At 38.8% G+C, this 26,961-nt stretch overlaps 1 protein-coding gene across 1 annotated transcript; it reads left to right on the plus strand.

The window, feature by feature from the left end:
• On the plus strand, positions 1–26,748 carry LOC139122059 (apolipoprotein(a)-like). The gene is made up of 19 exons (XM_070687437.1): positions 1–211; positions 2,714–2,974; positions 6,367–6,633; positions 7,165–7,224; positions 7,922–8,188; positions 8,721–8,780; positions 9,480–9,746; positions 11,830–11,889; positions 12,589–12,855; positions 13,386–13,445; positions 14,144–14,410; positions 14,943–15,002; positions 15,700–15,966; positions 16,498–16,557; positions 17,255–17,520; positions 18,053–18,112; positions 21,395–21,451; positions 24,511–24,762; positions 26,311–26,748. The coding sequence occupies exons 3-16, from the start codon at positions 6,426–6,428 to the stop codon at positions 18,056–18,058; spliced, it is 2,175 nt and encodes a 724-aa protein (XP_070543538.1). The 5' UTR covers positions 1–211; positions 2,714–2,974; positions 6,367–6,425; the 3' UTR covers positions 18,059–18,112; positions 21,395–21,451; positions 24,511–24,762; positions 26,311–26,748.
• The last annotated feature ends 213 nt before the right edge of the window (positions 26,749–26,961 follow it).

Here is a 26,961-nt window from a genome sequence, read left to right on the forward strand (position 1 = left end):
TCGAGAACTGAAAATGGTAGAACATGTCAAGAATGGACAGAGCAGAGTCCGCATTCCCATACCAGAACTCCAGAGAATTATCCAAACGCAGGACTTGGGGAACATAACTACTGTCGTAACCCAGATAGCTGGTCTGCTGCTTGGTGCTACACGACAGATGCTTCTGTTCGTTGGGAACTGTGTGATATTGGACAACCAGAAGAAAATTGCTGTTAGTACCTGCAGAATACTCTCGCATAAAAGCAAAGTTTATTTTATATGATTACAAATGGGAAAATGTCAACATTCAAAATTGTTCTAAATAAAAATCGTTCCATTATTTCAAATGCACTGATTTCCATTGACAACGTCATTTGCAGTAGTTGGAAATTTATGTTAACATTTAAAGTGGCACTGTCACTTGTTATAATTTTAAAAGGATTTTTAATACCAACGGTCGATATTTGACGTAGCGACTGCGCGCGGATCGCGAGATATCGATAAAAACGTGTCATTTCCTGAGCGTATTTTTCACATCCCGAAGTTTTACGATAGTTTTTGTTTATGACCCGACATCCCCCCGAAGGTTTGTTGTTGTGCAGATTGACAATATTCTAGGGAGTCCATTATAAGTTTGAACATCACAATAAATTTACCTCCCACTGCGACGACTTTATATATACAGCATTATGCCTTTACCTCAGGTAAGTTTTTTTTTAAACTTCTCCTTAGTTTTTGTCGATTTTATTATTCTCAATCAGTTGTATAATATTTTTTTACCAATACCACATAGATATAAGTTTTATGTGTAAAATATTAGCCGTCTCTGATGACTACATTTTGTCGTCTGCCAGTGCTGAGACAGCCTGTTGGCCGAAACTAAGTTCTGTTTCGTAAAAAATGTTTCCTATTTGAATATGCAAGAAAATGTACAGTTGAAATTTATATCACTGATAGCATCTCCTACCGCGTCAACGTAGTTTTTGCCATATTCAGTTTCAAAATGATGAAATCTTGTCAATTTCAATTGTATTGCTTGGCGACTCGAGTCAGCTATCCGTGCAGTGTGCTGTTAGCAAGGCGAAGATGTGTTAAACTTAGGTGTGCCGACCGCGATAATCTAGGGTGTTTCTGTGATGAAATGTTGTTTTTCTTCAAATAAAATGTACTCTAAATTTTTAGACAGTTTTCCTGTGGAAAGGGTTAATGTATGTGCGACCAGAATTCAGTCGGGTAAGAATGCTGAGGTGCTCCCGATAGTTTTCCCAGCGGCTATACTGCTCACCTATGCAAATACTGGTAGAATCAGCAAACTTTCTTTTGCATTTTTTGCCGAGTCAGTAAGACTCAGCTTTCTCCCACGGGGCATGACCGATCAACGACACGAGTGGAACTATGGGGTACAGCAGCGTCAGCGTACACTCGTACTCCCTAGCTTACTTGACAATGGCCCCAGTGCCGAACGTTCGATGTTCGGAAGCTGAATTTCGGTGGGCCACCGGAATTCAAATTTTTACTTTTTTGAGGACATGTTTTTATCGATATCTCGTGATCCGCGCATAGTCGTGACGTCAAATATCGACCGTTGGCTTTAAAAAGTGTGTTTTAAAAATGTTACCAAGTGGGAGTGCCACTTTAATACATAGAAGGAAGAAACCAGAATGAAGCCCACTCTTCGTATTTGTCCTTATAAGAAATATTTTAGACAGCAATTGAAAGCATAAATTGCATGCCTTTCGAAAACAGTTACTTTGAGAATTATCCCATGACCATGTTTGCGTTATATTCGAGAAATATTAATATTGTTACTTTCTGTAATCTTTCTCCAAAGGGTATCAGACTGAGTTAACACGCACTTTACCAAGTCGCCTGATACAAATTTGCCCGAAACCAATTTGTATTTCATATGAGTACCTCGTCCTGACAAATCATCGACTCAAAAATAACGTCCGACCAAAGTCTCCATGTAGTCTGTCAGACGCTATATTCACGATGCAAGATACTTGAAATCGACAATGACAATACACTTGCAGAACATGTAGGGGACCGTGGCTAATGCTATTGCTTGCGTGTCACGGTACTACGTATGACGGCTTTCACTACTGCAAACAAAATATTGAATTTGTTACGTATTGGAAGTTATTCTGCAATTTTAACATGGCAAAACAATTTGTTCTTCATTGAAATGGAAGAAGGACAGTTTATTTCGCTAAAATGTGATGAATTTCGGCAAAAAAACCTCCCGTGTCAATAGCCGATTTTTGTCTGTTGACAGGCGCCTGTCAATGGTTGGATTCTGTCTATATTGACAGGCGCCTGTCATTAGGCAGCCCGTAAAAATTTACGACTCAAAGTAAGTGGAATATGTTACACAGATATATTATTACTACATGTATATATCAAACAACGGGCAAGTTGGTATTGGGCGAGTTAGTATTGGGCGAGTTGGTATAGGATAAGTTTGAATCAGACGAGTTGGTTCTTGGTAGGTTGGAAAAGGTGTGAGTTAACCGTCACTTCCACTGTAAAGTAATGATTTAGAGTATGTAAATCAACTTCAGGACTGCGTGAACGAGAACTCAGTTTTAAAACATTGCCCGTCCCTGTAAAGTACAAATTTAGAGTATGTAAATCAACTTCAGGTCATATGCCATCACAAAATCAATTGGAATACTTGCCATTTTTAATTCTACAATCGACATTGCTTACTTGCATTTTGTGTCTTTTAAAACAGCCAATGAATGTTATCATGCAGTCGATGCGCACGATTACCGTGGAACTGTTTCGAGAACTGAAAACGGTAGGACATGTCAAGACTGGACACAACAGAGTCCGCATTCGCACAGCAGAACTCCAGAGAATTATCCGAACGGAGGCCTCGGGGAACACAACTACTGCCGTAACCCTGACGACTGGTCTGGTGCTTGGTGTTATACGACAGATCCATATAATCGCTGGGAATTGTGTGATGTTGGACAACCGGATGAAAATTGTGGTTAGCAAGTCTACCGTCATTCGTTTGTAGCAATCTGTTTTGGCGAATATAACATAAAATATCTTGTTCGTCATTTCCTATGGTCAACAATTAAGTTGCGATTTTGAGTATCCCTTCCATAATGAATTTTACGCCCTTGATTCTCATGCATATATCATTCAACCAAAGTATCTGAAATTTCAGAAAGAGAAATGTTAAACATCAAAGTATAGAGTTAATCTTCCTTAATTGACCGTGGAAATAAATACAAGGGATATATCAAAATGCGGTGGTTTCAATCGGGTTCGAACTCACAACGTACGGTACCCAGTCACCTAGCGGAGAAGCCATAGACAAAACCACTCGGCCAAATCCCCAATTTCAAAAAGATTGGTTCAATAACCGACCTAGGTTGTTACAATTTTTCTGACTGCGACCCCTCCACACGCTGCAGTGTTAGTGAAGCACTCACGCTAGTACGCTCACTGTCACACAACGCACTCAAACTTTATCGAAGGGAAGCAATGAATGCATCGCTTAAACTGGGCGAAAGACGGCCTTCGGGACAATTCTGTCAACCAGCAGAGCTATCAACCCAAAGTAGAACAATATGGTGGTTTCAATCGGGTTCGAATTCATAACATACGGTACCCAGCCACCTAGCGGAGAAATCACAGAAAGTATCAAAATACGTAGAATTCGAAATTACTTCTTAAGTGACTAGGCTATATGTGTTAATTGTATGCTAGCGAAAAAAGTCCCTTTCGTGATTTCTGTAGCAAACACAAGACAAGGCTCAAGCATTAATATTAGTTTCTTAAGGTAGTATGCGGCTTCGAAAATTAAACTTTTGCTCAAATCTACTGAACAGAACTTTCAACCATTCTCTTACCCGATCAACAATAAAAATCGTGGGTCAGCGTGCAAACTTTTGAACTAGCAAAACAAATCATCGAACATTTTGCGTTATTTCAAATTCAAAATGGCCGCTATTCTCGTGTTAACTCCCTGGAGAAAATGAATTTTTGATTTTCGAAAAACTAAGCCGGTGAATTTTTTTTCAGACAGCTTTAAAAAGAGACCCTCCAAGTGCTAGATCAGAAACACGATTGGAACTGATTTGGGAAAATTGGATGAGAGTAATTATTAAGAAAATGTAACGAAATCGAAATTTTTACAGCCGAAATTTTACTAAATGATAGAATAGTGTACAATTTGAAGAAAAACACAACGATTATTTCATATCTCTTTCATCAGATTCATTTTCATGAAAAAAGTCCATTTTTGTGTATTTTTACTAAAGAAATGAGACAAAATGCTTAAAATTTCTCTAATTGATGACTTTTGAGTCAGGGCACTTTTGAAATATAATGCCCCTGACTTTGTCGTGAATTTAAGGCTTCATAAACATTAAATTGAGTCAGGGCACATTTTTAATGACACTGACTGACTTAACTGTAAATCAATCAAAAAGCGTCATTTTCGTCGAGGAAAAGTGACAAACTGAGATTATTGCTTGTGTTTCAGTAATGAAGAAACTACAGACAAACTCACATATTTTCATTCAAATATGAATATTGTTCATATATTTTGAACAATATTGCATCAGATAATATCATGCACTGATTCTTACTCAAAACATTTCAACAACTTCGTAATTTTGAATAAAATTTTAAAGATGGTAAGCAATATGGTGTAATATTAGACAAATTTCTAAAATTCTGGAGAAATTTTGCCAATGCAATTATCCCGATTTAGTTGCAATCATGTTGTAGAAAAAGTTACTTAGATAGATAATGGTACTGCATTTCAAACATGTACACACTCTAAATGATAGTGTCGATTTCATCCCCTAAGGACCTCCGCGTGAGTGTTATCACGAAACTGACGGCAGCGATTATCGGGGAACTGTTTCGATGACTGTAAATGGAAATACATGTCAAGAATGGACAGAACAGAGTCCGCATTCGCACAGCAGGACTCCAGAGAATTATCCAAACGCAGGACTTGGAGAACACAACTACTGTCGTAACCCGGACGGCTGGTCTGCTGCTTGGTGCTACACGACAGATGCTTCTGTTCGTTGGGAATTGTGTGATATTGGACAACCGGATGAAAAATGCGGTATGTATGAGTCAGTTGCAATGCCTGTACGTATAGGGTACCGCTTACGGGTGTCATGCACGTTCAATCGCTCAAGTTCTCATGACAGTGATATTTTCATTATATATAGTGCGAGTTACTGAATGGTTCCTTGTCAATTAAGACTTCATCGGCGCCTGTTCTCTTTGCCGATTTAAATAAGTATATTTTAGATGAATATAGATCTTCAGAACCAAGTACATTTTTCACTTCAAGACGTATGCTAAAGGCGCTTGAAGGGGAAAAAGTGATTTTCCATTTTGAACTTAAAGTTATCAATTACCTCAAGCCGCAGTTGTTTACCGATCGACGAATTTCGTACATTATCTCTAAATATTTGTACAACTAACGCTGTGGCATATTATTAGGTCAACCTTAACTCCTCACAACATTTGTGTACATGTTAGCGTCTCATTATTAAGTTTATTCTGCTATCGCTTTAGTTGTGGCATATATACTGTAATGTTTGTATCAGCACAGTATTCTTACTGCGTAACTTTGATTTTCCATCAGAAGTGACGTCATCACCTGCATCGAAAGCCCCACTACCTACAACGGTAGCACCTGTAGTAAGTAAGTGCTCACAGCTTAATCGTTTATAAAACATAATAATTGACTATGGGGAATCCTATTACTAATGTCTTCATGCAACCGTATCACTTTGCAGTCAGGGACTGATAAGAACTAGCTTAAACAATGCTACCTTTATCTGTTCTTTTTGCTGTACGTACTGGCAAATGCCCGTGAGATGACTTTGCTAGTTGGCAAGTGTGATTGACCAATAACAGACTACAGAGTTTCTTCGGCCGGGGGCTGTGGGGCTAGGATTATTATTTTTCGGACATCAAAAAGTGGCAAGCTCCCCTCCTTGGGAAGTAGGCTCAATGTGTAAAAATAGTATTTTGAATAAGCTCTTGATGTATTTCACACTTCTGTGCATAAGCGGATCTCTAGAACTGCTGCTTGCTATAGATAAAGCAGTATCAATAACTTACATCAAAGAGACTTGCAGTAAATCTAAAACTTCATCGGGTAATTAGATTATTACCGGCCATCACATTAAGTGTTCATGAGCCCATGCTTTGCTAAATGAAATTCTGATTTCGTCATTTGTGCGTAGAGCTTAAGGTAGAACGCACCTCGGGGACAGAAATTCAGGCCTTCAAATTTTATCAATTTTCTTCTGACCTACCACTTGTGGGAGCTCATTTTGAAGCTCTTGGCGAAAGAAAAGTTTTCATCTTCTTAGTTTTTCGATTGTCATCCCTAAGGACCTCCGCGTGAGTGTTATCACGAAACTGACGGCAGTGATTATCGGGGAACTATTTCGATGACTGTAAATGGAAATACATGTCAAGAATGGACAGAACAGAGTCCGCATTCGCACAGCAGGACTCCAGAGAATTATCCAAACGCAGGACTTGGAGAACACAACTACTGTCGTAACCCGGACGGCTGGTCTGCTGCTTGGTGCTACACGACAGATGCCTCTGTTCGTTGGGAATTGTGTGATATTGGACAACCGGATGAAAAATGCGGTATGTATGAGTCAGTTGCAATGCCTGTACGTAAGGGTACCGCTTACGGGTGTCATGCACGTTCAATCGCTCAAGTTCTCATGACAGTGATATTTTCATTATATATAGTGCGAGTTACTGAATGGTTCCTTGTCAATTAAGACTTCATCGGCGCCTGTTCTCTTTGCCGATTTAAATAAGTATATTTTAGATGAATATATATCTTCAGAACCAAGTACATTTTTCACTTCAAGACGTATGCTAAAGGTGCTTGAAGGGGAAAAAGTGATTTTCCATTTTGAACTTAAAGTTATCAATTACCTCAAGCTGCATTTGTTTGCCGATCGACGAATTTCGTAAATTTTCTCTAAATATTTGTACAACTAACCCTGTGGCATATTATTAGGTCAACCTTAACTCCTCACAACATTTGTGTACATGTTAGCGTCTCATTTTTTAAGTTTATTCTGCTATCGCTTTAGTTCTGGCATATATACTGTAATGTTTGTATCAGCACAGTATTCTTACTGCGTAACTTTGATTTTCCATCAGAAGTGACGTCATCACCTGCATCGAAAGCCCCACTACCTACAACGGTAGCACCTGTAGTAAGTAAGTGCTCACAGCTTAATCGTTTATAAAACATAATAATTGACTATGGGGAATCCTATTACTAATGTCTTTCATGCAACCGTATCACTTTGCAGTCAGGGACTGATAAGAACTAGCTTAAACAATGCTACCTTTATCTGTTCTTTTTGCTGTACGTACTGGCAAATGCCGTGAGATGACTTTGCTAGTTGGCAAGTGTGATTGACCAATAACAGACTACAGAGTTTCTTCGGCCGGGGGCTGTGGGGCTAGGATTATTATTTTTCGGACATCAAAAAGTGGCAAGCTCCCCTCCTTGGGAGTAGGCTCAAGTGTAAAAATAGTATTTTGAATAAGCTCTTGATGTATTTCACACTTCTGTGCATAAGCGGATCTCTAGAACTGCTGCTTGCTATAGATAAAGCAGTATCAATAACTTACATCAAAGAGACTTGCAGTAAATCTAAAACTTCATCGGGTAATTAGATTATTACCGGCCATCACATTAAGTGTTCATGAGCCCATGCTTTGCTAAATGAAATTCTGATTTCGTCATTTGTGCGTAGAGCTTAAGGTAGAACGCACCTCGGGGACAGAAATTCAGGCCTTCAAATTTTATCAATTTTCTTCTGACCTACCACTTGTGGGAGCTCATTTTGAAGCTCTTGGCGAAAGAAAAGTTTTCATCTTCTTAGTTTTTCGATTGTCATCCCCTAAGGACCTCCGCGTGAGTGTTATCACGAAACTGACGGCAGTGATTATCGGGGAACTATTTCGATGACTGTAAATGGAAATACATGTCAAGAATGGACAGAACAGAGTCCGCATTCGCACAGCAGGACTCCAGAGAATTATCCAAACGCAGGACTTGGAGAACACAACTACTGTCGTAACCCGGACGGCTGGTCTGCTGCTTGGTGCTACACGACAGATGCCTCTGTTCGTTGGGAATTGTGTGATATTGGACAACCGGATGAAAAATGCGGTATGTATGAGTCAGTTGCAATGCCTGTACGTAAAGGGTACCGCTTACGGGTGTCATGCACGTTCAATCGCTCAAGTTCTCATGACAGTGATATTTTCATTATATATAGTGCGAGTTACTGAATGGTTCCTTGTCAATTAAGACTTCATCGGCGCCTGTTCTCTTTGCCGATTTAAATAAGTATATTTTAGATGAATATATATCTTCAGAACCAAGTACATTTTTCACTTCAAGACGTATGCTAAAGGTGCTTGAAGGGGAAAAAGTGATTTTCCATTTTGAACTTAAAGTTATCAATTACCTCAAGCTGCATTTGTTTGCCGATCGACGAATTTCGTAAATTTTCTCTAAATATTTGTACAACTAACCCTGTGGCATATTATTAGGTCAACCTTAACTCCTCACAACATTTGTGTACATGTTAGCGTCTCATTTTTTAAGTTTATTCTGCTATCGCTTTAGTTCTGGCATATATACTGTAATGTTTGTATCAGCACAGTATTCTTACTGCGTAACTTTGATTTTCCATCAGAAGTGACGTCATCACCTGCATCGAAAGCCCCACTACCTACAACGGTAGCACCTGTAGTAAGTAAGTGCTCACAGCTTAATCGTTTATAAAACATAATAATTGACTATGGGGAATCCTATTACTAATGTCTTTCATGCAACCGTATCACTTTGCAGTCAGGGACTGATAAGAACTAGCTTAAACAATGCTTCCTTTATCTGTTCTTTTTGCTGTACGTACTGGCAAATGCCCGTGAGATGACTTTGCTAGTTGGCAAGTGTGATTGACCAATAACAGACTACAGAGTTTCTTCGGCCGGGGGCTGTGGGGCTAGGATTATTATTTTTCGGACATCAAAAAGTGGCAAGCTCCCCTCCTTGGGAAGTAGGCTCAAGTGTAAATATAGTATTTTGAATAAGCTCTTGATGTATTTCACACTTCTGTGCATAAGCGGATCTCTAGAACTGCTGCTTGCTATAGATAAAGCAGTATCAATAACTTACATCAAAGAGACTTGCAGTAAATCTAAAACTTCATCGGGTAATTAGATTATTACCGGCCATCACATTAAGTGTTCATGAGCCCATGCTTTGCTAAATGAAATTCTGATTTCGTCATTTGTGCGTAGAGCTTAAGGTAGAACGCACCTCGGGGACAGAAATTCAGGCCTTCAAATTTTATCAATTTTCTTCTGACCTACCACTTGTGGGAGCTCATTTTGAAGCTCTTGGCGAAAGAAAAGTTTTCATCTTCTTAGTTTTTCGATTGTCATCCCCTAAGGACCTCCGCGTGAGTGTTATCACGAAACTGACGGCAGTGATTATCGGGGAACTATTTCGATGACTGTAAATGGAAATACATGTCAAGAATGGACAGAACAGAGTCCGCATTCGCACAGCAGGACTCCAGAGAATTATCCAAACGCAGGACTTGGAGAACACAACTACTGTCGTAACCCGGACGGCTGGTCTGCTGCTTGGTGCTACACGACAGATGCCTCTGTTCGTTGGGAATTGTGTGATATTGGACAACCGGATGAAAAATGCGGTATGTATGAGTCAGTTGCAATGCCTGTACGTAAAGGGTACCGCTTACGGGTGTCATGCACGTTCAATCGCTCAAGTTCTCATGACAGTGATATTTTCATTATATATAGTGCGAGTTACTGAATGGTTCCTTGTCAATTAAGACTTCATCGGCGCCTGTCTCTTTGCCGATTTAAATAAGTATATTTTAGATGAATATATATCTTCAGAACCAAGTACATTTTTCACTTCAAGACGTATGCTAAAGGTGCTTGAAGGGGAAAAAGTGATTTTCCATTTTGAACTTAAAGTTATCAATTACCTCAAGCTGCATTTGTTTGCCGATCGACGAATTTCGTAAATTTTCTCTAATATTTGTACAACTAACCCTGTGGCATATTATTAGGTCAACCTTAACTCCTCACAACATTTGTGTACATGTTAGCGTCTCATTTTTTAAGTTTATTCTGCTATCGCTTTAGTTCTGGCATATATACTGTAATGTTTGTATCAGCACAGTATTCTTACTGCGTAACTTTGATTTTCCATCAGAAGTGACGTCATCACCTGCATCGAAAGCCCCACTACCTACAACGTAGCACCTGTAGTAAGTAAGTGCTCACAGCTTAATCGTTTATAAAACATAATAATTGACTATGGGGAATCCTATTACTAATGTCTTTCATGCAACCGTATCACTTTGCAGTCAGGGACTGATAAGAACTAGCTTAAACAATGCTACCTTTATCTGTTCTTTTTGCTGTACGTACTGGCAAATGCCCGTGAGATGACTTTGCTAGTTGGCAAGTGTGATTGACCAATAACAGACTACAGAGTTTCTTCGGCCGGGGGCTGTGGGGCTAGGATTATTATTTTTCGGACATCAAAAAGTGGCAAGCTCCCCTCCTTGGGAAGTAGGCTCAAGTGTAAAATAGTATTTTGAATAAGCTCTTGATGTATTTCACACTTCTGTGCATAAGCGGATCTCTAGAACTGCTGCTTGCTATAGATAAAGCAGTATCAATAACTTACATCAAAGAGACTTGCAGTAAATCTAAAACTTCATCGGGTAATTAGATTATTACCGGCCATCACATTAAGTGTTCATGAGCCCATGCTTTGCTAAATGAAATTCTGATTTCGTCATTTGTGCGTAGAGCTTAAGGTAGAACGCACCTCGGGACAGAAATTCAGGCCTTCAAATTTTATCAATTTTCTTCTGACCTACCACTTGTGGGAGCTCATTTTGAAGCTCTTGGCGAAAGAAAAGTTTTCATCTTCTTAGTTTTTCGATTGTCATCCCTAAGGACCTCCGCGTGAGTGTTATCACGAAACTGACGGCAGTGATTATCGGGGAACTATTTCGATGACTGTAAATGGAAATACATGTCAAGAATGGACAGAACAGAGTCCGCATTCGCACAGCAGGACTCCAGAGAATTATCCAAACGCAGGACTTGGAGAACACAACTACTGTCGTAACCCGGACGGCTGGTCTGCTGCTTGGTGCTACACGACAGATGCCTCTGTTCGTTGGGAATTGTGTGATATTGGACACCGGATGAAAAATGCGGTATGTATGAGTCAGTTGCAATGCCTGTACGTAAAGGGTACCGCTTACGGGTGTCATGCACGTTCAATCGCTCAAGTTCTCATGACAGTGATATTTTCATTATATATAGTGCGAGTTACTGAATGGTTCCTTGTCAATTAAGACTTCATCGGCGCCTGTTCTCTTTGCCGATTTAAATAAGTATATTTTAGATGAATATATATCTTCAGAACCAAGTACATTTTTCACTTCAAGACGTATGCTAAAGGTGCTTGAAGGGGAAAAAGTGATTTTCCATTTTGAACTTAAAGTTATCAATTACCTCAAGCTGCATTTGTTTGCCGATCGACGAATTTCGTAAATTTTCTCTAAATATTTGTACAACTAACCCTGTGGCATATTATTAGGTCAACCTTAACTCCTCACAACATTTGTGTACATGTTAGCGTCTCATTTTTTAAGTTTATTCTGCTATCGCTTTAGTTCTGGCATATATACTGTAATGTTTGTATCAGCACAGTATTCTTACTGCGTAACTTTGATTTTCCATCAGAAGTGACGTCATCACCTGCATCGAAAGCCCCACTACCTACAACGGTAGCACCTGTAGTAAGTAAGTGCTCACAGCTTAATCGTTTATAAAACATAATAATTGACTATGGGGAATCCTATTACTAATGTCTTTCATGCAACCGTATCACTTTGCAGTCAGGGACTGATAAGAACTAGCTTAAACAATGCTTCCTTTATCTGTTCTTTTTGCTGTACGTACTGGCAAATGCCCGTGAGATGACTTTGCTAGTTGGCAAGTGTGATTGACCAATAACAGACTACAGAGTTTCTTCGGCCGGGGGCTGTGGGGCTAGGATTATTATTTTTCGGACATCAAAAAGTGGCAAGCTCCCCTCCTTGGGAAGTAGGCTCAAGTGTAAAAATAGTATTTTGAATAAGCTCTTGATGTATTTCACACTTCTGTGCATAAGCGGATCTCTAGAACTGCTGCTTGCTATAGATAAAGCAGTATCAATAACTTACATCAAAGAGACTTGCAGTAAATCTAAAACTTCATCGGGTAATTAGATTATTACCGGCCATCACATTAAGTGTTCATGAGCCCATGCTTTGCTAAATGAAATTCTGATTTCGTCATTTGTGCGTAGAGCTTAAGGTAGAACGCACCTCGGGGACAGAAATTCAGGCCTTCAAATTTTATCAATTTTCTTCTGACCTACCACTTGTGGGAGCTCATTTTGAAGCTCTTGGCGAAAGAAAAGTTTTCATCTTCTTAGTTTTTCGATTGTCATCCCCTAAGGACCTCCGCGTGAGTGTTATCACGAAACTGACGGCAGTGATTATCGGGGAACTATTTCGATGACTGTAAATGGAAATACATGTCAAGAATGGACAGAACAGAGTCCGCATTCGCACAGCAGGACTCCAGAGAATTATCCAAACGCAGGACTTGGAGAACACAACTACTGTCGTAACCCGGACGGCTGGTCTGCTGCTTGGTGCTACACGACAGATGCCTCTGTTCGTTGGGAATTGTGTGATATTGGACAACCGGATGAAAAATGCGGTATGTATGAGTCAGTTGCAATGCCTGTACGTAAAGGGTACCGCTTACGGGTGTCATGCACGTTCAATCGCTCAAGTTCTCATGACAGTGATATTTTCATTATATATAGTGCGAGTTACTGAATGGTTCCTTGTCAATTAAGACTTCATCGGCGCCTGTTCTCTTTGCCGATTAAATAAGTATATTTTAGATGAATATATATCTTCAGAACCAAGTACATTTTTCACTTCAAGACGTATGCTAAAGGTGCTTGAAGGGGAAAAAGTGATTTTCCATTTTGAACTTAAAGTTATCAATTACCTCAAGCTGCATTTGTTTGCCGATCGACGAATTTCGTAAATTTTCTCTAAATATTTGTACAACTAACCCTGTGGCATATTATTAGGTCAACCTTAACTCCTCACAACATTTGTGTACATGTTAGCGTCTCATTTTTTAAGTTATTCTGCTATCGCTTTAGTTCTGGCATATATACTGTAATGTTTGTATCAGCACAGTATTCTTACTGCGTAACTTTGATTTTCCATCAGAAGTGACGTCATCACCTGCATCGAAAGCCCCACTACCTACAACGGTAGCACCTGTAGTAAGTAAGTGCTCACAGCTTAATCGTTTATAAAACATAATAATTGACTATGGGGAATCCTATTACTAATGTCTTTCATGCAACCGTATCACTTTGCAGTCAGGGACTGATAAGAACTAGCTTAAACAATGCTTCCTTTATCTGTTCTTTTTGCTGTACGTACTGGCAAATGCCCGTGAGATGACTTTGCTAGTTGGCAAGTGTGATTGACCAATAACAGACTACAGAGTTTCTTCGGCCGGGGGCTGTGGGGCTAGGATTATTATTTTCGGACATCAAAAAGTGGCAAGCTCCCCTCCTTGGGAAGTAGGCTCAAGTGTAAATATAGTATTTTGAATAAGCTCTTGATGTATTTCACACTTCTGTGCATAAGCGGATCTCTAGAACTGCTGCTTGCTATAGATAAAGCAGTATCAATAACTTACATCAAAGAGACTTGCAGTAAATCTAAAACTTCATCGGGTAATTAGATTATTACCGGCCATCACATTAAGTGTTCATGAGCCCATGCTTTGCTAAATGAAATTCTGATTTCGTCATTTGTGCGTAGAGCTTAAGGTAGAACGCACCTCGGGGACAGAAATTCAGGCCTTCAAATTTTATCAATTTTCTTCTGACCTACCACTTGTGGGAGCTCATTTTGAAGCTCTTGGCGAAAGAAAAGTTTTCATCTTCTTAGTTTTTCGATTGTCATCCCCTAAGGACCTCCGCGTGAGTGTTATCACGAAACTGACGGCAGTGATTATCGGGGAACTATTTCGATGACTGTAAATGGAAATACATGTCAAGAATGGACAGAACAGAGTCCGCATTCGCACAGCAGGACTCCAGAGAATTATCCAAACGCAGGACTTGGAGAACACAACTACTGTCGTAACCCGGACGGCTGGTCTGCTGCTTGGTGCTACACGACAGATGCCTCTGTTCGTTGGGAATTGTGTGATATTGGACAACCGGATGAAAAATGCGGTATGTATGAGTCAGTTGCAATGCCTGTACGTAAAGGGTACCGCTTACGGGTGTCATGCACGTTCAATCGCTCAAGTTCTCATGACAGTGATATTTTCATTATATATAGTGCGAGTTACTGAATGGTTCCTTGTCAATTAAGACTTCATCGGCGCCTGTTCTCTTTGCCGATTTAAATAAGTATATTTTAGATGAATATATATCTTCAGAACCAAGTACATTTTTCACTTCAAGACGTATGCTAAAGGTGCTTGAAGGGGAAAAAGTGATTTTCCATTTTGAACTTAAAGTTATCAATTACCTCAAGCTGCATTTGTTTGCCGATCGACGAATTTCGTAAATTTTCTCTAAATATTTGTACAACTAACGCTGTGGCATATTATTAGGTCAACCTTAACTCCTCACAACATTTGTGTACATGTTAGCGTCTCATTTTTTAAGTTTATTCTGCTATCGCTTTAGTTGTGGCATATATACTGTAATGTTTGTATCAGCACAGTATTCTTACTGCGTAACTTTGATTTTCCATCAGAAGTGACGTCATCACCTGCATCGAAAGCCCCACTACCTACAACGGTAGCACCTGTAGTAAGTAAGTGCTCACAGCTTAAACGTTTATAAAACATAATAATTGACCATGGGGAATCCTATTACTAATGTCTTTCATGCAACCGTATCACTTTGCAGTCAGGGACTGATAAGAACTAGCTTAAACAATGCTACCTTTATCTGTTCTTTTTGCTGTACGTACTGGCAAATGCCCGTGAGATGACTTTGCTAGTTGGCAAGTGTGATTGACCAATAACAGACTACAGAGTTTCTTCGGCCGGGGGCTGTGGGGCTAGGATTATTATTTTTCGGACATCAAAAGTGGCAAGCTCCCCTCCTTGGGAAGTAGGCTCAAGTGTAAAAATAGTATTTTGAATAAGCTCTTGATGTATTTCACACTTCTGTGCATAAGCGGATCTCTAGAACTGCTGCTTGCTATAGATAAAGCAGTATCAATAACTTACATCAAAGAGACTTGCAGTAAATCTAAAACTTCATCGGGTAATTAGATTATTACCGGCCATCACATTAAGTGTTCATGAGCCCATGCTTTGCTAAATGAAATTCTGATTTCGTCATTTGTGCGTAGAGCTTAAGGTAGAACGCACCTCGGGGACAGAAATTCAGGCCTTCAAATTTTATCAATTTTCTTCTGACCTACCACTTGTGGGAGCTCATTTGAAGCTCTTGGCGAAAGAAAAGTTTTCATCTTCTTAGTTTTTCGATTGTCATCCCCTAAGGACCTCCGCGTGAGTGTTATCACGAAACTGACGGCAGTGATTATCGGGGAACTATTTCGATGACTGTAAATGGAAATACATGTCAAGAATGGACAGAACAGAGTCCGCATTCGCACAGCAGGACTCCAGAGAATTATCCAAACGCAGGACTTGGAGAACACAACTACTGTCGTAACCCGGACGGCTGGTCTGCTGCTTGGTGCTACACGACAGATGCCTCTGTTCGTTGGGAATTGTGTGATATTGGACAACCGGATGAAAAATGCGGTATGTATGAGTCAGTTGCAATGCCTGTACGTAAAGGGTACCGCTTACGGGTGTCATGCACGTTCAATCGCTCAAGTTCTCATGACAGTGATATTTCATTATATATAGTGCGAGTTACTGAATGGTTCCTTGTCAATTAAGACTTCATCGGCGCCTGTTCTCTTTGCCGATTTAAATAAGTATATTTTAGATGAATATATATCTTCAGAACCAAGTACATTTTTCACTTCAAGACGTATGCTAAAGGTGCTTGAAGGGGAAAAAGTGATTTTCCATTTTGAACTTAAAGTTATCAATTACCTCAAGCTGCATTTGTTTGCCGATCGACGAATTTCGTAAATTTTCTCTAAATATTTGTACAACTAACCCTGTGGCATATTATTAGGTCAACCTTAACTCCTCACAACATTTGTGTACATGTTAGCGTCTCATTTTTTAAGTTTATTCTGCTATCGCTTTAGTTCTGGCATATATACTGTAATGTTTGTATCAGCACAGTATTCTTACTGCGTAACTTTGATTTTCCATCAGAAGTGACGTCATCACCTGCATCGAAAGCCCCACTACCTACAACGGTAGCACCTGTAGTAAGTAAGTGCTCACAGCTTAATCGTTTATAAAACATAATAATTGACTATGGGGAATCCTATTACTAATGTCTTTCATGCAACCGTATCACTTTGCAGTCAGGGACTGATAAGAACTAGCTTAAACAATGCTTCCTTTATCTGTTCTTTTGCTGTACGTACTGGCAAATGCCCGTGAGATGACTTTGCTAGTTGGCAAGTGTGATTGACCAATAACAGACTACAGAGTTTCTTCGGCCGGGGGCTGTGGGGCTAGGATTATTATTTTTCGGACATCAAAAAGTGGCAAGCTCCCCTCCTTGGGAAGTAGGCTCAAGTGTAAATATAGTATTTTGAATAAGCTCTTGATGTATTTCACACTTCTGTGCATAAGCGGATCTCTAGAACTGCTGCTTGCTATAGATAAAGCAGTATCAATAACTTACATCAAAGAGACTTGCAGTAAATCTAAAACTTCATCGGGTAATTAGATTATTACCGGCCATCACATTAAGTGTTCATGAGCCCATGCTTTGCTAAATGAAATTCTGATTTCGTCATTTGTGCGTAGAGCTTAAGGTAGAACGCACCTCGGGGACAGAAATTCAGGCCTTCAAATTTATCAATTTTCTTCTGACCTACCACTTGTGGAGCTCATTTTGAAGCTCTTGGCGAAAAGAAAAGTTTTCATCTTCTTAGTTTTTCGATTGTCATCCCCTAAGGACCTCCGCGTGAGTGTTATCACGAAACTGACGGCAGTGATTATCGGGGAACTATTTCGATGACTGTAAATGGAAATACATGTCAGAATGGACAGAACAGAGTCCGCATTCGCACAGCAGGACTCCAGAGAATTATCCAAACGCAGGACTTGGAGAACACAACTACTGTCGTAACCCGGACGGCTGGTCTGCTGCTTGGTGCTACACGACAGATGCCTCTGTTCGTTGGGAATTGTGTGATATTGGACAACCGGATGAAAAATGCGGTATGTATGAGTCAGTTGCAATGCCTGTACGTATAGGGTACCGCTTACGGGTGTCATGCACGTTCAATCGCTCAAGTTCTCATGACAGTGATATTTTCATTATATATAGTGCGAGTTACTGAATGGTTCCTTGTCAATTAAGACTTCATCGGCGCCTGTTCTCTTTGCCGATTTAAATAAGTATATTTTAGATGAATATAGATCTTCAGAACCAAGTACATTTTTCACTTCAAGACGTATGCTAAAGGCGCTTGAAGGGGAAAAAGTGATTTTCCATTTTGAACTTAAAGTTATCAATTACCTCAAGCTGCATTTGTTTGCCGATCGACGAATTTCGTAAATTTTCTCTAAATATTTGTACAACTAACCCTGTGGCATATTATTAGGTCAACCTTAACTCCTCACAACATTTGTGTACATGTTAGCGTCTCATTTTTTAAGTTTATTCTGCTATCGCTTTAGTTCTGGCATATATACTGTAATGTTTGTATCAGCACAGTATTCTTACTGCGTAACTTTGATTTTCCATCAGAAGTGACGTCATCACCTGCATCGAAAGCCCCACTACCTACAACGGTAGCACCTGTAGTAAGTAAGTGCTCACAGCTTAATCGTTTATAAAACATAATAATTGACTATGGGGAATCCTATTACTAATGTCTTCATGCAACCGTATCACTTTGCAGTCAGGGACTGATAAGAACTAGCTTAAACAATGCTTCCTTTATCTGTTCTTTTTGCTGTACGTACTGGCAAATGCCCGTGAGATGACTTTGCTAGTTGGCAAGTGTGATTGACCAATAACAGACTACAGAGTTTCTTCGGCCGGGGGCTGTGGGGCTAGGATTATTATTTTTCGGACATCAAAAAGTGGCAAGCTCCCCTCCTTGGGAAGTAGGCTCAAGTGTAAATATAGTATTTTGAATAAGCTCTTGATGTATTTCACACTTCTGTGCATAAGCGGATCTCTAGAACTGCTGCTTGCTATAGATAAAGCAGTATCAATAACTTACATCAAAGAGACTTGCAGTAAATCTAAAACTTCATCGGGTAATTAGATTATACCGGCCATCACATTAAGTGTTCATGAGCCCATGCTTTGCTAAATGAAATTCTGATTTCGTCATTTGTGCGTATGCAAAAACTTCAGTTTGACACCATAGCATTCATATTTAGAAAGTATTGTGTTATTGCAACTATACCGTTAACTCTTTCACCATCATGATGGACCTCTACAGAGAAAAATGTGAGTGAAAAAGTTCAGAGAATACAAGACACTGTGGTTTATATTGCAGAACAAAGTAACAAAAAAGTAGCATTTTCATAAATAACAGCTATATCAATGAATTATTTCAGTTTTCTGAACCCCAACTTTCAAACAAATCAAGTTTGCTCGGTAAAGTAATGACAACTTTCATTATGATAGGAAGGCTTTACAAGATACTCTTTCAATATGCAAACATCCAGATATCTTTTATATCTTTAAATTTTTTAACACTCGTATACGATGACGTCAAACAAAGCGAAATTCCATTGGATTATATATTTATCACATGAACAGTGTTGTCATTTTTTTTGGGGGTGTGGGAGGATCAAAACTTTTGTCCCAAGTTGCATAATTTGTGTCGCCATTTGAATTTCATTTACCCGGATTACTCTCATTTACTGAGTAAAGCGGCCCGTAATCCTGGAGATATGCAAATGATTTACAGGTACTATCATTCATGAATCTGATCAAGTTCAAATTTTGATTCAACGAATGGTATCTCTACCGAACAGACATACGGATTCGGTTACGTGAACGTGTCCCGACGCCAAGACAAGTCGGCCATGCTTAACTTGCCTGCATAACTTGTTGGCACAACGCAGCCGTCACTGGTCTCCACAGTGTCAATTTGTCATTTCTGGTCTCGGTCGTCAATGTTTTCGTCTTGCTGACTTTCATGTTTTCAGTGACACATATCTCCCCGTAGATGCATCCAAATTTTGTTACCAGACGGAAACTCTGTTCTGTTGTCTGAGTCAACTTTCGATAATACATCTGATTCCATATCGCTGCACGACAGAGTTCTGGCTCGACCGCTTATATCTTCGATTCAGCCTTACACTGCAGGTTCGATTCCGTTCGAGAATATACGGAATTTTTTGTATGATGAAATTTATCGTTGTTCGTCAAATGACTTGATGCTTGTGCCTTTTATGCCGCTTTCACCAAGATTATACGGCATTCATTTATTTACTTGAACCTACGTTGAGGACGGTGTATGTAGCTTTTGGGTTTATCGTCAGTCGGGATCGCTAGGTACGACGTCCACATTGAGCCTTACGACTGGAGCCGTGACGTTACTCACCCATTAAAACAATCAACGGTATCCCAATTCGATTCTTGGGAATAGCTAGAGCTTAAGGGACACGAAATTTCATTGGACATGCCGTATATGTTTCCTTCTCTGAATTTATCGGTTCTCCTTTCTGTAAAAATGTAATGAGAGCACGGCATCGATCACGACATATCAGCCTATGTCGCGGAGCGCATCTATGAATGGTACCAGTGCAACATTAATGTTTTATCCGCACTGCACTACGTCACACAGTTATATAATATATATCGTATATATATATTTATATATATATATATATATATATATATATATATATAATATTATATATATATATATATATGATATTTAAACTTACGGGCTAGAAGGTCGAGCTGAAAATTGTAACTGAATTATATAATTTGTGGCTAGTATGATGCATTTTATGCAATTTTGAGCTCGTGCCCTAAATGTATTTAGTAGCACACTGACCCCGCCCGGTTTTAGCGTTTTAGAGACCATGATAATCCCCTCCCATCCCCAAAGTCAAAACAGGATAACCCACATCGACCCACCTTTCCTCCTAACCTGTCGACAAGAAAATTCGAATGTATTTACGACACTGTCCAAATGTTACGATATTCATGCATTTTCAAGGTGTGTAAAATTGGTTTCATTCCATCTGATAATTACTTGGGAATCATAAAAAGACTTTCGTTTGAGAAGGGGACGTAATGTATAACGTATTAATATTTCTTCTCGATCAATATACCATAAAATACTGATATATACCGGTCGTTGCCTATTGCATTGAAAAAGAAGATTTAAAGTCAGTAAATTTAGTGTAAAAATGATTCTTTATCTGAAAACTTGAAAACCGTTTTCTATAGTTCTGCAATGTGAAATTAATCGTTTCTAGCAAAAATACAAATATTTATGCCTCAAAAAATTTTTAAATTAGGTTATAAATATTTATTTATCATTAATTAATTTGCATTATGCCAAACTTCTACTTGGGCCATTTGTTTAAAAAAATATCAATTTTGTTATCTTCAAAGAAATCTGCATTATGATAAGACGCGTTAATATTTTAACCAAGCTTCATTTATCGTCTCTTTACTTTTAGTAATTCGTCGCATGGTATGTGTCATTTGAAAGTATACGTGCAACTGGTCATTTACTAGTAAAAGTTCGTAAAACCGTTATCATGGTTATTGTGGAAGCTGAATGTAGGTGTGCGCCCTTTTTCGAAAACGTAAAGGGAAGATCATGATGGCAGTATCGTCTGTCGAATATTGATAGCGGACAAGGTTTTGATTATTAATAGAGTAGTATTGATATACTTACGTTTAATATTGACTGGTTTTATTCCTCTTATAAAATTAAATTGCTTGCCTTTGGACGTTCTGTTTTCCTAACCTGTCAACCTCTGGAAAAGAGATATTCAAGCGCGACTCACAATCCCTTGGAAAAAACGCAGGCTGTTACCCTCATCTCATGTCGATAGGGACTGTAATATCTAACAAATAATCCCTACGCTTTTTTTGCAAATACAGCTACGCATATTCCAACTCATATACGTAAGTATTCCTATCATATCTATATCATATGAAGTGTATGGATGTATTAGGTCAGCAAATAAAGCTTACCTATCTCGATAACATATTTGAATATGAGCAAAGACCTCAGTTTCTTCTCATAGCCATCTTACTGTGATGGTTTAATGAAAAATTAAAATGTAAATATACTTGTAGCCACAGTCAAACAATTTTTTCCAACTTTTGTGAGACGTCAGCTTTACAACTTTCATTTAATCGCATTTTTATTAATATATTTATATTTTGAATTGGTTGATGTAATCGGCAAGATATGAACGGCTTGGCATGGTAAGCGAGGTACAACTACCAAGAACAATATAAATATGTGATTTAATAAAATGTACAGTCCATGTTTTTATTTTAAAGAGTGTAAAAATCGGTATTATTCCGTCTGCTGTAGATTACTTTGAGCCTTGCCGACACTTGCATTGATGAAGTGAAGGAAAAGTTTCAATATATGAAATCAATATCTTCTATCAATCAATATTCTATGGATCGAAATATTAATCTCTTTAAATTCTCCTTTTCTCTTCTCCCTATGGTATTTAAAGTGCAAAGTAAGTAAATTTAAAATAATCACTTTTGCAAAGGTTCTTATCGTAAAATCTTGATATTTTTTTCTATAGTTGTAACCTCCCCATTACATATGCAATATATGACGTTTCTGACAAAATTACAAATGTTTCTCCCTCGAATGACCTTTTCATCAGGGCAGAAATTGTTTTATCCACCATTGATTAAATTGCACGGTGCTGATCTCCTACTAAAAAGATGTATTAGAAATGTTTCAAGTTTGTTTTCGAAGAAATCTTAAAAATGAGTGACAATAGCTCTATATGTGAAGAAAAGTTATTCGATTGATTTATAACACTTTTCATTTATAATCTATGTAGTCGTTCGTCGCAGATGATGCGCATTTTTAAAGTGATAAAGGCAAAGGCTTATTTACCGATATATTCTTCCGGGACTAATAGTCTACTTGGTGAAAGTTGGGACAGCTCTTATGCAATTTTCGCATGTGCTCCTTCTGGAAAACATAAATGAAAGCGGCACAGTCGTCTGTAACCCAGACTAATGATATCGTAGACTGAAAAAATTATGTATAGGGTGACAGTTATGTCGACCGGGTATATTCGCCTATTAATGTACATTTGCTTCCATTTGGGCTCAGTGTGACAGCCAAGCATTCCGTTTCCCTTGGCCATCAGCCTCCGGAGACAGACTGTCATGCGCTGACTCACATTCCCTTGGGAGAGCGAACGTAGGCTGCTCGCCTCAATGTTCATTAATGGGAACAATAATTCCGATAAAAAAAAGTCTTATTGTTTTTCCTCTAAATGCAGCTACCAATATTCCAACACTACCACGTAAGTACTTATACCATACATATATTATATAAAGTGAGGCGAAACAAATTAAGCTCAGTCATATTGATATGATATTTTAACAAACTGAGAACCTTATAGTGAATGTACTGCTGGTCGTTACTATTAAAAGTGAGTTTTCATAATCATCTAATGTTAATGAGTAATAAAAAATTCAAATGTAGGCGATATTTCGCACTAGCTTCAGTAATACGGCATGTTTATAACTGTCTTATCTTACCATACTTTATAATTTTCGTCCTGATGTTTCGAGGTGTTGTATTTAGCAGGATGTGGAATGATTGAACTGTCTATTTAAGCGGGCAATGTCACTGTCATTACGTTGTGATGCTAGTACCCTTTCGGGTGTTTTTCTTTAATAGTATCAGCTGTATTTCTTTACCTGCCTCGGTAGAGCCGCTGTTGTCGTAGAGGGGTGTCCCATAAAATTGCGCATAATCGATCGTAACAAATGCCCTCATCTGAGGACAAAGCATGGAGCATTAGCGATAACGTTTAAATGTAGTATAATCCTCTGCCTGACATTCGCATTCTGTCTTTTGCACTTGTTGACATCGTTGTTGTTGTTGTGGACTTTCGAGGACCCCTTTTTCGCTTTCTTCCTTTAATGATGCCTTTTCTGTCTCTTCCTGGAATGCTAAACATGTACGGGTCTGTCGTGGTATTCAGGTATTCACTATCACTGAGGCCTCTAGTGGAACGTGCCATTCATATATACGGGACGGCTTCTCCAAAAGTTGTTTGACAATACGAAACTAATCTACTGCCCCGGACGTTTTCTCAAATGCGCAAAAATTGGAAATATTCGGTATGTGGCAAAAGCAAGCACAAATACACGACTCGTCTGACTCGGATTGAGCTGACAAATGTAGCCTTTTGGCTTCTGATTAAGTCCTGTCTAGGGATCATTGAAATGAACAAAACATGAGCAATCTCAGAAAAGCAAACTTGACCGTAACTATTTTATCAGCTTTATTTGATAATAACTACAAGTCCTGTCGTTACTCATGCTGTAGATTTTAACACTCTATATATGCTGTTATTTGTGTTTTAACTAACCTGAAATTGGATCATTAATTTTTTTACAAGTCTTTCCTTGTTCGCCTGTGTCGCTTATACTTATTAGTTGTCATATTATCAAAGCGACCCCCTCAACGAGAAAAACGGTACAATTCCACTTTTGCACGCCTTATCGCTACGCACACATGATCGTGACAGACGCGGTGAACGGAAGGTGTCAATGAGATTGTCACAGCGGATGTTGTCCAAGTGCATACGACAATACTGTGACACTTTCGCTTAGCTTAATCCATTGTCAATCAATAATTAACGGTATTCTCGAAAGTTGACCTATTCTTCTAGTAAATTGTCATCACAAAATTGGGGCAAGAAAAAGAAACTCAAAGATCGAGATATTCTTAACACCGGACGATCCATATTACAGGAATACATTTCAGCGATAAACAAATTTTCCTGTTTTCAACACAAAATATCCCGATAAGGGCAAAAAGTTGCCTTAATGAAAGCCAGGGGTTAACAGGCCTGCATTAACTTCTCACAAATGAAAAAGGTGTGCTATTTCCATCGAAGAAATACATTTTTGCTTTGAGGTAGCATCTTGATGAAATGACACTCTAAATGACTTTGTAATACCATGCGTATTGTTCGTTCTCTTTTACAACACCACAGCCTGTGAATTCCCGGATAATATTCACAATGTAGCCATAGGAAAATCATCAACACAGAGCTCCATAAGGTCAGGGAAACTGGGCCCGGATGTAGGACCAGAAAAAGCTGTAGACGGGGACTACAATCCGGACGCAAAATCTGGATTGTCATGCTCTTGGACAAATAAAGAAAAACAACCATGGTGGAAAGTTGACCTGGGTCAAATTTTCTCTATCTACGAAGTTGTCATAACCAACAGAGAAGATTGCTGCCGTGAGTAGAAACTATCTGATTGTGAAAATAAAGAAATTTGTTCGTTCTTCTGTTAGGTATTAGTTGACAAATGGCCTTGCTCATGTCGTCAACAATATGTTTGTATAAATTCAGGGATGGATTTGACGAATATTGTATACTACTTTAAATTTGATAAAGTATATTTCGTTCTAATGCATATCACACGACACAAACGAACATGGAAATGTGTGATATAAGCTTATCACGTCGGGAAGGTATATCAGAAACAACCTCATTTTGCTATATTTTAATGCGTTGGTAGTTTCTCTTTTCTTGGAATTCGCTAACGCATGGAAAGGTTATTAGCGTTGGTAGATCTAAATAAGACTAGATTATGGTGCCAGAAAGCTGTACTTGTTGCTACCTTTTCCTGCGACGTTCACTGAGTCATCAATAATTGTGCTCCTCATTAGATGGTTCATAAACTAGTGAATGTGCCTGAAATATTTCCTCAAGTTCGAAAAAGTACTGCAACAACGATGTTCAACTTGTTAATCTTTGTTAAGGATGTAAAATAAATATTTGTGCAACAAGTAAAATTTTAATGCACGAATCAACAATAAACTTATCGGCGTATAAACCTCTTGGGTGCTACAAGTGAATTTACTTGAACGATGCGAATGAACACATGATTTGAAAGGTAACTAATTTTTCAATAGGTATCCCTTCTGTCGTGCGGATGATAAGCAAATTAAGAAAGAGTTGTATCAATATGGTTTAATATTTCTTTACGGCTTGTTAAATGTGGCAAGGTAGGGCTATTAATATAGATCAGTGAGACTCATTGATATATCGATGTGTTTTGATATAATATAATTTTTATGTAAATAAGGCTACATGTAAATACATACATACATACAGAAAGACAGACAGACAGACTGACAGACACACAGAGACAGACAAAGAGAAAGGAAGACATATAGACATACAGACACACAGATAGACACACGGACAGACAGAGGGGGTTTAGGGCAATGCTTTGAAACCACAGACATGTGCAGGAACATGTGAACACTCGCCTTCTCACTTACCTAGACAGACAGATAGACGGACAGCCAGCCAGATAGACAGAAAGACAGACAGACAGACAGACCGACAGAAGGGGTTTAGGGTAATTCTTAGAAACCACAGACCTGTGCAGAAACATGTGAACACTTCCATCTCACTTACTTAACCACGTTACGTACGATGTTTTGTAGATGTTCTGTGTTGTACATCTCGTTTAAATCTTGTTGAAGAAGATTTCGTTAATGACTCCTATGTGCACGTGTCGCATGCCAGTAGGCATCACTTTCTTTGTATCCGCCACTTGTTCTTGTAATTTACTTTGTACACAAACACGTGAAATTTACCGAACACGTTCATGGAATACATGCACACATGTATGTGATGCATGTGTTCGTTTATTGGTATACCACATAGCGTGAATTAGCCTTTCTTTCATACATGTCTTAACATACAGTCGGCCCAAAACCGACAAGCATATAAACAAAGACATCTTCTCACTAAATTTCTTTGACTTTGCAGCTTTCCGCATTAAGAACGCCGAGGTCCGTGTTGGTAACAGCGAAAACTTCGAAAAAAATCCTGTTTGTGGAATGATGATACTCGGCAGGATGGCCAAAGAGAATCCTATTCACGTCAGATGTGGCTGTGAGTCTCCAATGCAGGGACGCTTTGTTAGTATTCAGCTGATTGACAGAGAAAATATGTTAACACTATGCGAAGTTGAAGTGATGGCAACTTAAACAAACAAAAGAGCAATGTGAATTTTTGTGCATGCCTTTCTGCGTTTAGGATTATAGATGGTTATCTTATAAAATTCGTACAATACCATATCTTATCCCAAGGTTAACATGGTATTTAGAACACCTTAAATAATATTATGATAACATTTGTTTAATTTGTTTGCCGGGAATAGGGTTTAGGTTTAATTACGGGAATAAAGGAGCAATTGCAAAATTATTTTAGCGCTGTTTGTTTCTTCTGCATTAATATGATAGAAGCCGCAAAATATGTTGAATATGATAATCGTTGACATTGTTTATGGCGGGAATAACAAATCTACGTCATGCTGAAATATCGTACCACCTTATTTGTATATAAATCATGAGACGCTATTTTAATTACGGAAATGCTGTGTAAGAAGGTAATGTATATCACAGAAGTCAAAACAGA

This window comes from Ptychodera flava, chromosome 21, assembly GCF_041260155.1.
Source record: "Ptychodera flava strain L36383 chromosome 21, AS_Pfla_20210202, whole genome shotgun sequence".
In the NCBI taxonomy this organism is placed as follows: Eukaryota; Metazoa; Hemichordata; class Enteropneusta; family Ptychoderidae; genus Ptychodera; species Ptychodera flava.